The following is a 13913-nucleotide window of genomic DNA, read 5'->3' on the forward strand; positions in this document are numbered from 1 at the left end:
AAAACTAAATCAAACATGCCCTAACTATGTCAAAGGGTATGTTAAAGGCTAAAAGATGCGTCAATTGTTCAAAGAGCTAGATCGAGGTGGCTAAAAGAAGGAGATGCAAATACAAAGTACTTCCATAGTTGTGTTAAGGCGAGAAAGAGTAGGAACTCGATTAAGGCGTTAAGGGAGAATGATGGGTGGGTGGTTGCGCCCTTTGATGTTAGGCGGAAAGTGGTGGAATATTTCAAGAATATTGTGGCAAATGATCGGTGGGAGCGTCCGAAATTGGATGGGGTGAATTTTGAGAGATTATCCGAGGGAGATAAAATGTCTTTAATCGCCTCTTTCTCGATGTTGGAAATAGAAGCGGTGGTGAGAGATAGTGACGGGGCTAAGAGCCCGGGGCCGGATGGTTTTAATTTTGCCTTTGTTAAGAAGTTTTGGTACTTGATTAGAGATGAGGTGCGTATCATGTTCGATCAATTTCATGCTAATGAGGTGTTGCCAAAGGGTATGTTAGCTTACTTTGTTACTTTAATTCCTAAGGTTTCATCCCCGTTGGAGTTAAAGGAGTATAGGCCAATATCATTGCTAGGTTGTCTTTACAAACTTTTAGTGAAAATGTTGGCTAAGAGATTGGCGGGAGTTATGAACTCTATTATTTCCACAACCCAATCGGCGTTCCTCAAAGGGAGAAATTTAGTGGATGGGGTGTTGGTGGTGAATGAATTGGTAGATTATGCCAAGAGAGCAAAGAAGGAATGTCTAATTTTCAAGGTGGATTTTGAAAAGGCTTATGATTCGGTGGATTGGGGTTTTTTGGAGTATATGATGCATAGAGTGGGGATGTGTGAGAAATGGGTGGATTGGATTAAGGCGTGTGTGTTTGGTGGGAGTATGTCCGTTCTTGTGAATGGTAGTCCGACGGAGGAGATTAGTATTCATAGAGGTCTTAAGCAAGGGGACCCATTAGCCCCGTTCTTGTTTTTGTTGGTAGCGGAAGGTTTTAGTGGGTTGATGAGGAATGCGGTGGCCGAAAACTTGTTTGAAGACTTTGATTTTGGAGGTAGTGATTTGGTGGTGTCCCATTTACAATACGCCGATGATACTCTTTGTATTGGAAAGGCTTCGGTTCAAAATCTTTGGACCATGAAGTCCGTTCTTCGAGGTTTTGAGATGGCATCGGGGTTGAAAATTAACTTCTCTAAAAGCTCCTTGATAGGGGTTAATGTTAGTGATGACTTTATGGACATGGCGTGTAATTTTTTGAATTGTAGTGCGGGGTGTATACCTTTTAAGTATTTGGGTCTTCCGGTGGGAGCTAATCCGAGGAGTATGTCGACTTGGGAACCGTTGGTGGAGACCTTAGGAGGTAGGTTGAATAAGTGGAGTAATCGTTATATAAGCTTTGGAGGTAGAATTGTGCTACTTAATTCGGTACTTAATTCTATGCCTATTTTCTACTTATCTTTTTTAAAATGCCGATGCAAGTGTGGAGGAGGGTTGTTAGAATCCAAAGAGAATTTCTTTGGGGAGGGGTTGGAGGAGGTAAGAAGATAAATTGGGTTAGTTGGAAGTCGGTTTGTCAACAAAAGGAGAATGGGGGAGTGGGGGTGAAGGATATCCGGATTATGAATATGAGCTTGTTGTCCAAATGGCGTTGGAGGTTGCTTGATGGGGAAAAGGCTTTGTGGAAATGTGTGTTAACTAAGAAGTATGGGGAAGGTGTGTTGAGATTATTGGAGGGTGATAATATAGTGTGGCCGCGGCATGCTTCTCTTTGGTGGAAGGATGTGGTCAATCTTGGAGACTATGGTGGACAAGATTGGTTTAACTCGGTGGTTGTGCGTAAAGTGGGTAATGGTTTAGCATCAAGTTTTTGGAATGATAGATGGAGAGGAGATAAATGCTTTCGTTTAAAGTATCCTAGGCATTATTCGGTTTCCAACCAAAAGGAGGCATTGGTAGGGGAAATGAGGGAAGTTTCGGACTTACGTTCGGAATGGAGATTTTTTTGGAGAAGACACCTTTTTAGGTGGGAGGAGGAGCTCCTTTTAAGTCTCAAAGAGGACTTAGAAGGGGTGGTGTGGTCGAGTGAGGAGGACGCTTGGAGGTGGAGTTTGGAAGATACGGGAGCTTTTACGGTCAAGTCGGCTTATAATAGGTTGGAAGGGCTTGTGTTGAGAGATGATAGGTGGCGAGAGGAAGAAAAAAGGGTCTTTAAACGCCTTTGGAATATTCCGGCTCCCTCGAAGGTGGTGGCTTTTGTGTGGAAGGTTTTACTTAATAGAATACCTTCTAAGGTGAACCTTGCATTGCGGAATGTTTTACCACCGGAAGGATCCATCTTGTGTGCCATGTGTAGTTCTATGGAGGAAACTTCGCTTCATCTTTTTCTTCATTGTGATTTGGCAAATTCGGTATGGTTGAAGCTTATGGCGTGGCTAGATTGCTTTTTTCTTACCCCTCCTAACCTTTTTGTCCATTGGGAGTGTTGGGGAGGTTGGGAAAGAAACAAAAGGATTAAAATGGGCCGTTGGCTTATTTGGCTTACAACAATATGGGTTTTGTGGAAAGCGAGGAACGATATAATCTTTAATGGGAAAACTTGTGTGGTGGGTGAGATAGTGGAGGAGGTTAAAGTGTTGTCGTGGAGGTGGGTGTTGAGTAGGACGCAATTACCGGTTTACCTATTCTATGAGTGGTGTTGGAATCCTATTTTGTGTCTTGGTAGAGTTGGGAGGAGGTAGCACTTTTTGCCCATGCTGTTTTCTTTTCAGGGCTGAGTTCGCTTGCTGGTATGGTGCAGCTGGTGTGGCGTGGCATTTGTCTGATTCGGCCGTCTGTTCTGCTCTTGTTTTGCTGTCTTGTTGGTGTGGTATTTGCTGTCTTGCGACATTTGTCTGGTGTGTGGCTGCTGGCTGTTCTAGCAGTTCTCAGGTGCTAAGGCTGAAGCTCCATCTCCATCAGTGTTGTTTGTGTGTTTGTGCGGCAGTTTTGGTGCCTGTTGTGCGGCAGTTTTGGTGCCTAGTTTTTTCTGCTATGCTGGGCTGTAGTTGGTTGCCGTATGCAGCAACAGCTTGGCTGCCTTTGGGGTTTTTTTTTGGTGGGTTTCAGTTCTGTCCATACGGTTTCGGTGTTGGCGCAAGGGTATGCGTGTGGTCTGTCACTCGTATACACCTGCGTCATTACTTTTGTATTGTTGGGTGGTTTTTTAAAGGGGTTTTTGATCGAGCCACGTTTATATGGCAACCGATTTCCCCTTCTTTGTTTTTTTTGTCCACCCGAGCTTATTAGTGCGTCTTGCACGGGCTTGTTGGTTAATAGATTTTGCCATTTCAAAAAAAAAAAACATGCCCTAACTATGCATACATTAGTCAAAATAGTATACAAGAGGTTGTACAAAAACATGATACAAGAGATTGAGATGAAACAATATATATACAACCTCATCAAACTAAATGTTCAAAATATGAAATTAAATATTTTGAAATGAGGACTAAACTTAGAAAATTGCTCTTCCCGTCACATTTCGCTCATTTCCAACTACACTTTCGAAAATGCCCTAGTGTGAGTTAAGTCACACTGCATGTTCTTTTAAAGATCATACATAAACTCATTTCCTTATTTCCTCTTTCACATCTAAAATCTCCAAAATCTCTCTCAAATCAACCAAATCCAACAACACTCCAATAACAAGCAATTTTTCATAATCAAACACCATTAACCTTTTATGTTTACATGTTAGATTTTTCCTCTTAAATTAGATTTTTTTTTTTTTTTAGTTTTAGGGTTTGTTTAAATTTTGATTTTTTTTGACAAGAAATGATACAATGTTTACATGTAAATAATTTATATTGCTTAATTGTTTAGATCTTTGCATGTTTAGGTTGTAGTATTGAGTTTTAGGGTTTATGTATAATTTGCACTCCAAGTGTTTGATGAAATGTTTGAATGAGTTTTTCATTGATTGTTTAATTTTTTTACGGTGTAGATCTGAAACAATGGCCGATTTATTCAGCACTCAAGTACACTTCAACGGTGGAAATCCTCAGTTGTTCAAGGTTCGGTACATTAATATCACGCTAAAAGGTCTGAAGGATCAACTGAATGAAATCAACCAAGGATTCAACCCCGGAGACACAAGGAGGGTGAAATACGTTTGGTATGAACGTCCAACGTTGGACGAGGGGAGAATATCATTCAGTCGGCTAGAATTAACGAACGACGACGACGTGAGGAGCATGTTCTCGATTTTTTCGCAGCACAACATGTTCCCGTGGATCGATATGTATGTTACGTTGCTGAGATCGCCTGAAGATATTCTCAAGAGTTTGATTCTGCCAGAACTAGAAGATTATATTTAGGTAGCATCATTATTATGTAGTGTCTTTATTTTGTTGGAATTTAAGTTTAATTCTTGTTCGTTTGCGGAAGATGTTGGTGTTGAAGTGTCTTATACTTAGTGTAGAGATTTGCAAGATCCTTTGAAAAGTCAAAGAATGAAGAGAACACAACATGTATTTTAGCGAATCAGCTATATATGTTTTCACATCGAATTCCTTTGTATAGGATGAGTGGGACGAAGAGAATTCACCTCTAAGATGTTGTTTTGTGCTTGATCATGCTCCTCTGTCAATTGAAACTTGTCAGTGCAGTAGGATTAAGTTCAAAAGAATGTATTGGAATGCATTCCTTTATGTCCCCACTCATCCTATATGAAGGGATTCGATGTGATAACCTATAAAGTTGATTTGCTAGAATATATGTGTTGTGTTCTCTTCATTCTTTTGAGTTTTCAAAGGATGCTTCAAATTTGTACGCCAAGTAAAGAGACACTTCAATGCAGACATTTTCGGCAAACTTTCAACAATTTAATTTAATTCCAACATCATGATGATACCACATATATTTAGGGAGAATGTAATGTAACGTAGATGAAATTAAAACTAAATAAAATTGTGTATTTTTTAAATTGATTTCGTGTACTTGTGCAACTTTATTCAATGCATAACTTTATTCGAAATTATTCAATACGTAACTTTATTCAAATTTATTCAAAACGCAACTTTATTTGAATTTATTCAAAACACAACTTTATTCAAATTTATTCAATACCAAAATGCGCAGCATATCAAAAAACATAAAAAAAAAAATCCAACAAATCAAGACATTACAAGCCATTACATTCAATCATCTCCCTCATCACTTAAGTCAATTGGGTTGTCTGCGACAGTTCCTGGGGCACCTGCTTTTGGCTGCGGACCAAAATAACATGTTCTTCCGCTCCATCTCATATTGTTGAAATTGTACACGGGCACATTCACCTTGCTTTTTTGTCCGGTTTCCTTCACATTCGATACCGTGCCATGTCATAGTGATTTTTGCTTTCTTCTTCTCACCCTCTTTTTTTAATTGAGCAGCATCAATCTGTTTATGAGACATATCTACAGAATGCAAACATCAGATCAAAACCTACTCTAATCCTAAAATTTCTACCATAGTTCCTTTCAATTTCTAACAATTTCTACCACAATTCAATCAATTCTACTCTAATCAACATCTAACAATTCAATCAAATCATAAACATCTAATATCATAAAATCAAAAAACGAAAATCAACAAAACCTAAATATGTGACAATTTATCCAAAAAATCTAACAATTCAATCAAAAAAGTCAATGCAATAGGATAATAAGCACTTACTTGATTTTGTGATTGTAATTGACGTTGAACAACTTAAGGTGGGAGAAAATCGAAACTTTCTTGATCAAAACCGCAAATGAAGTTTTGGAAATTCCTAGGAAGCTGTTATGTTTTTGTAACAGAACTCAACACGAGTTAACTCACGCGGACTTAAGTCAGGTAACGAGCGTGACTTAAGTAACGCTAGGGTGAGTTAACTCACGCGGGGATATTTTGGGCAGTTTGGTTGGAAGTGAACATTTTATGTTAGGAGAAGAGCAATTTTCCTAAACTTACAACTGTTGTAGCATTGGGCTAGGTTGGGCCAATTTTGGCCAAAACCAGAGCATGTTGAGAACCCCCGATTTGATTCTCATTTAAAAAGAATCCTGCTCTTTATCCAACACATTTTGCTTGCGCCCAACTGAAATACCAAAAATACCCCTGCGTGAGTTAACTCACACTGCGTGACTTAACTCACGCACGTTGTATTTCTGCGTGACTTAACTCACGCTGGTTTTTCACTACCATTTTTTTCTCTTCTTCTTTCTTTACGATTCGGCGGCTTATGGAGTACGATTAGAACATGAAAATCTTGTTATAAAAAACGATTAGAACATGAATGAATTAGTACCAATCATTCATCAAAACTAGCAAAGAAGGTGTGGAAGGTAATGAATTATTTAGTTTCATTACCGTCAAATAATAAAATTCAAATAATAAAATTCTTCAAATTATTTAGTTTCATTACCAATCATTCATCGATATTAGCAAAGAAGGTGTGGAAGGTGATCGAAGGTGTGGAAGGTAATCGAAGATTTTCTAGAAAGCAATGAAAACAAAATCAAACGCAAGGGAAGAAAGAGGAAGAAGAAGAAGGAAAATGGTAGTGAAAAAACGAGCGTGATTTAAGTCACGCAGCGTGACTTAATTCATGCCGCGTGACTTAAGTTGCGCAGATTTTAACACTTGCGTTACTTAACTAACGCAGGGGTATTTTCGGTATTTCAGTTGGACGCGAGTAAAATGTGTTGTGTAAAGAGCAGGATTCATTTAAAAATTGCCCGTATAAAATTGGGTTAGGTCAAGCCGTCAATTTTCGGGTTCGGTTGGATACATGTATTTCTTTTTGTTGGAGGGTGTGGTACAAGTTTACCCACATTCTCTTTTTATTTTATTTTAAAGATATAGTTGTAATTTTGTAAAGAACCGGCCATTACATTCTTTAAAAGATGACCGACCTTGTTTTTTACCACATCGAGTAACATATTTTCATTATTATTTTAGCATCAAATTTACAAACATACAATAGATAAGAGTACCAAAATCATAAAAATTCATCTTCAAATATTTGCAACTAAGTTTGAAAACATCAAAATAACCTAAGTACTAGATCTGAAATTGCATAAAATGCTTGCGAACATCATATACAAAATAACCAAAGTAAAAGACCCTAAATTAACTAAGGTTTTGACTCACAAAATAACATGGTTCAAGAGCCTAAATTAATCATTACAAGTCAAAGCTCATCAAGAGCCTAAATTCAATTACAAAATTGTTTGAGCTTTGGTATAAAAAAAAGGAAATGTCAACCGTTGTTCTCGGAACACTGGTTAAGGATACTAAAAAAATGAATTTATACAGTAGTTATGGCATTGAAAATTGTGTAATTAATCCATAAAAAAATAAAAAATAAATTCTTTTTTTAATAATAACTTCATTTTTTGGTATCCTCAACATGTGTCCCGAAGACACCGGTTAGCATGACCAAAAAAATTGAAATGAGCTTGGTAAATTTATTGACTTTTATTTTTTTTGGCAGGTTGCCTGACTCATGTGGGTGGGGGACCCAAATTTGGAAATTGCTCTTTAAACTTAAAAAAATTGCTCTTTCGTACCTCAAAATTAACTTAATACCCTAAACAACGGTTAAACGGAGTTTGCTAATGAACTAAATGGTAATAAGCAAACAATAATTTTGTTGGGGGTATTGAAGGTAATTTTAGGTGTGTGACAACAATTTCAGAAGCTTAAAGAGTAATTTCCTCCAAGTTTTTATCGTTTTATAATTTTATAAACCACTATTATTAACCACATACACTTCTCATATTAGGTGTGTCCTGGTGTCGAACACACATCGATGTCCGACATCGACACGACACCAACACGTATGTTTACACTGAATTTGTGTAGGCGTGTCAGTGTCTGTGTCATATTCAGTGTCCGTGCTTCATAAACACCAGTATCTATTTATCCAACCCAAACCATCAAATTGGGTCGATACGGCCGGTTTTCCCGGTTTGACCGTCAAATTGGGTACCCCTAAATATTTCATTACTCTCCCTCGGAAACAATTTTTTTTTAAAAAGTCACTACTTATGACTCATCCTTCCAATCGAGTTTTTATGTAACTCAGTATGAAACAGAATCCCTATTTATTTGTTAGTTTGGATCTCATCCCAGCTTAAGCTGTTAAGAGTCCCACATCGGTTAGGAGTTGGCCTGACAATTTGTTTATAAGTGGGGGCAATCCTCACCTCACAAGCCGGTTTTGTGGGGTTGTGTTAGGCCCAACCACCATTTCTAACAGGGCCGTCTTAACAAATTTGTTGGCCCTGTTTTAGTTTTTAAGAAACGACAAAAAAAATTAAATTTTGGGCCCCAAAAAACTAAATAAGACACTAAAAAAAAAATATTAAAAAAAAAATCACATAGTGGGTGTTGAACCCACTACCACACACTAAAACATAAGTCAACGCACCATTGCAGCTCTGCAACTTGATTGAAATATTTTGCATTAACTATATATTAATATTAATTAAGTGCCTTACATAAAAAAAAATATGTTTTGGCATAGTTTTCAGACTCGGCTTGGACCGGCCGGTCGGACCGTGAACCGGTGGGTAAGCCGGTTCGAGCCAACATTTGGATCGGCCATGCAGTTAACTCGGTCAAACCCGATCAAAACCGGTCAAAACCGGTAAAAACCGGTGACTCGGCCGAGTCATGGGTCAGACCGGTTTTTTGCTTTTTTTTTTTTTTTGCTTTTTTTTTTTTTGCTTAACTGAAGTCTGAAACGACGTCGTTTTGCTCAATCAATCTTGACTTCTTGGAATTAAATGTTATTGATGATAATACTTGTGTTGGAATTATACTTTCTTTGGATCTTTTTGGATTTTTACAACTGGGGCAATCTCTTATTTGAATTTATGTTGGAATTGGAATCATACTTTTTTGGGATCTATTTGGATTTTTACTACCAAGATGTATTTTGAGTTATGACTATGTTTTGAATTTGAGCAATTAGCTTATGAAATTATTATTGTTGGATAGTTTTTATCTTATTTTACAGGGGTCATTATTTTAGTTTTTAAAGTGATCGAGTCACCGATTCAATCCAAGTTAATCCGGTTAAATAACTATATAAATTTAATCTAAGGACCGAGTTATCTAACCGAGTCATCCGAGTGGTTCCGATTCAGTCATGCGGTTCGACCAACGACCCAGTGGTTCGACCATTGACCCAGTGACCCAATACCTTCGCCGAGTCGATGACCGAGCCGAGTCTGAAAACTATGTGTTTTGGGCCCCAAAAAAATTGAGGCCCGGTGGCATAGCCCAGCCTTGACGGGCTATGGGCCGGCCCTGATTTCTAATATGGTATCAGAGCCTCTTCACGATTCTTTGGGCCACCTGTTATCAGGTTTCCGTTATCGGGCCACTCTTCACGATTCTTTGGGCCACCTGTTATCAGGTTTCCGTTATCGGGCCACCCGTCATTTATGTTCACGCTTCAGATGTGTAATCCTGAGCGTGAGGGGGTGTGTTAAGAGTCCCACATTGGTTAGGAGTTGACCTGACAATTTGTTTATAAGTGGGGGCAATCATCACCTCACAAGCCGGTTTTGTGGGGTTGTGTTAGGCCTAACCACCATTTCTAATATAAGCATTTGACTGTGAGATCATATGATATACACCAATTAATTAAGAACCATATGATATACATCAATTAATTAAGAAAATTAGAGAAAAAGGGAGCAATAAGCATGTTACACCAACCTTAAAACAAGGTATAAATCATATCAAATAATAACTGACATATACTTCATCAAATTAATCACACCTCCTTTCATCTCAACTCAAACCTTGTTACATGGGTAATCTCCTTTTCATAATTTTCTTTGCCTTCATCATAACATTTCCAATGAAATCTATATCATCAGAATCATACAATCAATTTTCAAGTTTTCCTCATGGTATACTTAAAAATATCGATGCATCGGAGATATATATGTGACGGCGTGATGGGACAATGCTTCCATGAAGAAATGCATAGAAGAAACCTAGCTGAAGGCAAAAGGTACAAAAGTTATGATGCTCTTAAAGCAGATAATATTCCATGTACACATATTGGAGATTCTTATTATGGTTGTGGAGCTCCTGGAAAGGCTAATCCTTACAACCGTGGGTGCAGCAAAATTACAAATTGTGAAAGAATTACAGATTGAGTAGATTAGTAGTAACTTTAAATTGATCCTTCATGTTACACTTAACAGGTTTGGGGGTTAAAGACAAAGAAAGTCATATGTTGTCTTTAAATGGGATTGATATATAAAATAAGATCTCATGTCATGTATGAAAATGTTGTTAGTATATTAACCGAAAATTGATAGCAGCGCAATTGTGGAAATTTTCTTCTGTTTATTTATTCAATGAAATAGTACAAAGAGTGCAATTTACACTGAAATGGTTATAAGGAATCAATCCACTTAAATTAAAATAATTATTACTATGAGATATACAGAAGATAAAGGCAAGGAAACATAAAAGAAATTTGTTGTCGTAATATTCCCTTGGCTGTTATCTCCATTTCATACATAAACAATACTGGTAATAGTTGAAAATCTGCAGTTGAAAAGTTAACATAGAGTTGAGAATCTGATAATGATGGAGTATCAAGTAAGAAATGAAGCAAACTTGGGTAATTCTAATTCTCTACCTATAGTCTTTGATCGTATAATTGGTTTTCATAAATTAATATAGATTGAGAGCTATGGACTATATGTACATATAAAAAGGATAAATCATGTGATTTACATATGGAAATAGAAAATATTACATGGGAATATATTAAAATGCATAGGTTGTAGTTTTTAACATCTTACCTCACCATGATACTATTTTTTTCAATTTGAAAATCCTTTGATATGCTTCATCCTTATTCTTATACTTCTCTATCAATTTTGCACTCAAAGAATATAATTCTGCATTTATGTCTTCCTTTTCTCTTACACCATATCTAATTCTTGTCTCAGATTCTTTCCATTCACATAGAAACTACCACAAAATATAAAATATCTGTCATACTCAATCATAACAACTTCAAGACATGAATAAGCCAATTATAAATTACCTTAATATGATCTTTTATAGTTTTCTTCAAGGATTCATAGTTGGAAATATATCCCTTCTCAAAATCATTACAAGAAGATCTTTCCTTATGTTTGACTTGGAATTGTTCAATTTCTTTCACAAGATTATTCAAATCATTCTTCCGTTTAATCTGCTCCAAGTTTTTAACTTTCCGATAATTGAGCATACTCCATCCGTTACATAAAACCTGTTATATTTGATCATTTCATACATATTCAGAAATTATATTAAATGAAAAAAAATATAGCGATCATTTTAATAAATTATATCCTTTGTAATGAAAAGAAAAAATGAATTTATTAAATTACCGTCTCCTTAAGCACTTCTAGTGATTGGAATGAAGAAACATCTTTCTCTTTCTGTTCAATCTTTATATCTCTCAGAATTTGTTTCTCCTCAGCCAAACTTTTGCTCCCATGTAGCTTCAAATAATTCAAAGACTACACAAATAATTTTAAAACCAAAACAACAAAAAATATATTAATTTCATCTTAATAAAAATATTAAATAGCTTTATTTTTCTTACATTTTTATCAAGCTTATCCCCCAAGCATCCTCCATTTGCTTCTTTCATACTCCTGAAATTCAATTCATCAAGTGCCATATATAAACCTCTTAGTATCTTCTCTCTATTCTCCATACGGTGTCTTGGATAATGTTGTGTAAATATAAACCGATACAAGACAGAATCTAGATAATCTCTTTTTGACTGTTACAAAATAAAATAACTTTTTTGTTAATGTCAAAGTCGTTTCCTTCCATATTTAAATTTATCGTGCATGGATGGAATTAGAAATACAAATCTCTATTATTATATACCACTTTCTTTGTGATCATTTCTGTGATTTCACAAATGTCTTGATTCATTTTCTTAATCACTTTCTCTTCCCTTTTGATTTTTGATATTGATTCTGGATCTATTGGAGAAAGCTTGACTAAGTAGAATGGATGAACAAATTTGGAAACATGCCCTAAATTGTCATCGATAGCCTTTGTTTTCTTATCCTCCATGATGTTAAAGTTTCCTAATTTTGACATAAAAAATCATGATTAATAAGTAAAATGATCAATCATAATAAACAGTGTACAAATCACCTTTTTAATATTTGTCTGTCCTAAATATAAGAGTCAAATTAAAGTAGGAGATCAAATCAACTTATATTATTGAAAAACAACATAACTGAAAGAAAAGATGCTTACCTTTGGTGATTGAGAATTTACTTGTTAGGATATGCAATGGATTACTGATTTTGAGGACTATTTAAGGGGCCAATTAGTAATTAGATATTATGTGGTTAAATTCTTGCACCCTACGCCAAGAAAGTCAACATCTGAAATTTATTTTATTTCTTATACTTTTTCAAATAATTTATAGGACACGTACAGCTATAGGAATTGAAAATTTAAACAGCCTAGCTTTTGACTTTATGAATTTTGCAACCTACATATTGTTGATCTTTGTTTAGATGATGCAATGCACATTTAGTGCTTCTCTTTCCCATAAAGGACACTTTTAGACAAGGTAGAGTAAAAATAATAAATAATAAAAGTAGTTACGTTTGACTAGAATAATGAATTAATCCTTCTATATACAATGAAGTTAACAAATGATCCCATGATAGAAGACTTACCAAGGTCAACTTGACCATAAGTGATTTATGTTATATTTGAAAATACCCATAATACTTTTCTGTAAGTTACTTTACAAATTTCCTTTTAAAAAAAAAGTTTCTTTACAAATTGTACGCCAACATGTTAAAATATAGGTACGTTATAGAGATGTATTAGTTCGTGTGCCAGTCACAGGTAGAATTTTTCGATCGTCCCGAAGTTCCGATGATTGAAGAGGCAAAGGTGACATCTTTTTAGACTATAAGAGTAGTTGGAAGTAAGGGCAAGTTGCAAAATGTTTGGTGGTTAAATTGACATCATCGTCAATTTAAATGCAATGTGAAGAATTGTTTTGATATGCCTTGAAATCTCTTGTTGGAACCTGAAATTTTGTTTTGCATTCTGTCTCATGTGCTAGGCGTAGGGACTGGTGTGCCAGACACACCTCTTTTGAAGTTTCAATATGTTTTGGCTTTTTGGGTTATGCTAAGCGTATGAGCCTGGTGTGCTAGGTGCACAAGCCAGTACAATAAGAGTTGTATTGGCCGTTGAGTCATGCACTAGGCACACATGACAATCATAAGGTCCATTTTCTTTAGCTTTTGGAGTGTATAAAAAGACATAGTGGGACTGTATAATGACGTGTTACCCACAATTGCTACCTTTAACGTCCACAACCACTCCATGCAATGAGGGACACGATGTGATCAGTAGTAGAGTTGCGCGAAAAAGGATTCTATTAACGGATCGTGCCGTGGAGATGAGATTGAAGCCGAAAGCGGGGCGCTATGATCCCGCTAATGTTGGTGTTATCACGAGCACTCACGGAAATTAGCTGATCATGGGTTACACAATGTAGGCTACGTCATTAGGCTGAAAGCCACTAGTTACACTATAAATACTATGTTTATGCATTGTAATTATCACATCCAATCCATCAAAAAAGCTTATTTTCGCAATTTATCCCTTTATCTTCTGCTTTTATTTATGCATTTATTAGTGTAGTTCAAAAAACCCAAAACAACCATAGCTAACGCACGACTAGAGTAGTTAGGGAAGCTACAACTAGAGGAAAAAGTACCTAGGGAACCTACAGCTGGGGGACAAAGTTCCACCTCAACGTTAATCGTATGAAGCAAGGGAATTACAATTGAGGAAATTCAGCTGACCAGAGTTAATTTCAGCTTCCATCAATA

The 13913-nt window shown here is 36.3% G+C and overlaps 2 protein-coding genes across 4 annotated transcripts; one reads left to right on the forward strand and one right to left on the reverse strand.

Annotated features, from left to right (window-relative positions):
* Positions 1-315: 315 nt before the first annotated feature.
* Positions 316-7504, forward strand: LOC146950559 (uncharacterized). Its single transcript, XM_085748649.1, has 5 exons — positions 316-1360; positions 1480-2408; positions 2723-2928; positions 3045-3138; positions 7496-7504. The coding sequence occupies exons 1-5, from the start codon at positions 316-318 to the stop codon at positions 7502-7504; spliced, it is 2283 nt and encodes a 760-aa protein (XP_085604775.1).
* Positions 7505-9822: 2318 nt separating this feature from the next.
* LOC146950560 (uncharacterized) lies at positions 9823-12342 on the reverse strand. Of its 3 annotated transcripts, none has more exons than XM_085746493.1 (7): positions 12307-12342; positions 11926-12131; positions 11633-11815; positions 11415-11546; positions 11087-11293; positions 10839-11010; positions 9823-10020 (listed from the first exon to the last, which is right to left on the reverse strand). In XM_085746493.1, exons 2-6 carry the CDS (start codon positions 12115-12117, stop codon positions 10840-10842), a joined length of 885 nt encoding a protein of 294 aa, XP_085602619.1. In that variant the 5' UTR covers positions 12118-12131; positions 12307-12342; the 3' UTR covers positions 9823-10020; position 10839. The 3 variants fall into 3 exon arrangements, with proteins under 3 accessions (XP_085602619.1, XP_085602618.1, XP_085602620.1); XM_085746492.1 differs by lacking the exon at positions 9823-10020 and adding an exon at positions 10258-10578; XM_085746494.1 differs by lacking the exons at positions 9823-10020; positions 12307-12342 and adding an exon at positions 10258-10578 and having other exon boundaries at positions 11926-12141.
* Between the last annotated feature and the right edge of the window lie 1571 nt (positions 12343-13913).

Source organism: Medicago sativa, chromosome 2 (genome assembly GCF_051527215.1).
Source record: "Medicago sativa cultivar Bolivia chromosome 2, Bolivia_mono, whole genome shotgun sequence".
Classification (NCBI taxonomy): domain Eukaryota; kingdom Viridiplantae; phylum Streptophyta; class Magnoliopsida; order Fabales; family Fabaceae; genus Medicago; species Medicago sativa.

Coding starts and splice junctions, on each gene's coding strand:
- LOC146950559 (XM_085748649.1), top strand. CDS start 316: ATGTCTTTAATCGCCTCTTTCTCGATGTTGGAAATAGAAGCGGTGGTG. Junction 2,409..2,722: donor ATTGTGATTTGGCAAATTCG/GTATGGTTGAAG, acceptor GTGTCTTGGTAG/AGTTGGGAGGAGGTAGCACT. Junction 2,929..3,044: donor GCTGTTCTAGCAGTTCTCAG/GTGCTAAGGCTG, acceptor GCTGGGCTGTAG/TTGGTTGCCGTATGCAGCAA.
- LOC146950560 (XM_085746493.1), bottom strand. CDS start 12,117: ATGGAGGATAAGAAAACAAAGGCTATCGATGACAATTTAGGGCATGTT. Junction 11,294..11,414: donor TAGAAGTGCTTAAGGAGACG/GTAATTTAATAA, acceptor CAAATATAACAG/GTTTTATGTAACGGATGGAG. Junction 11,011..11,086: donor CTATAAAAGATCATATTAAG/GTAATTTATAAT, acceptor ATTTTGTGGTAG/TTTCTATGTGAATGGAAAGA.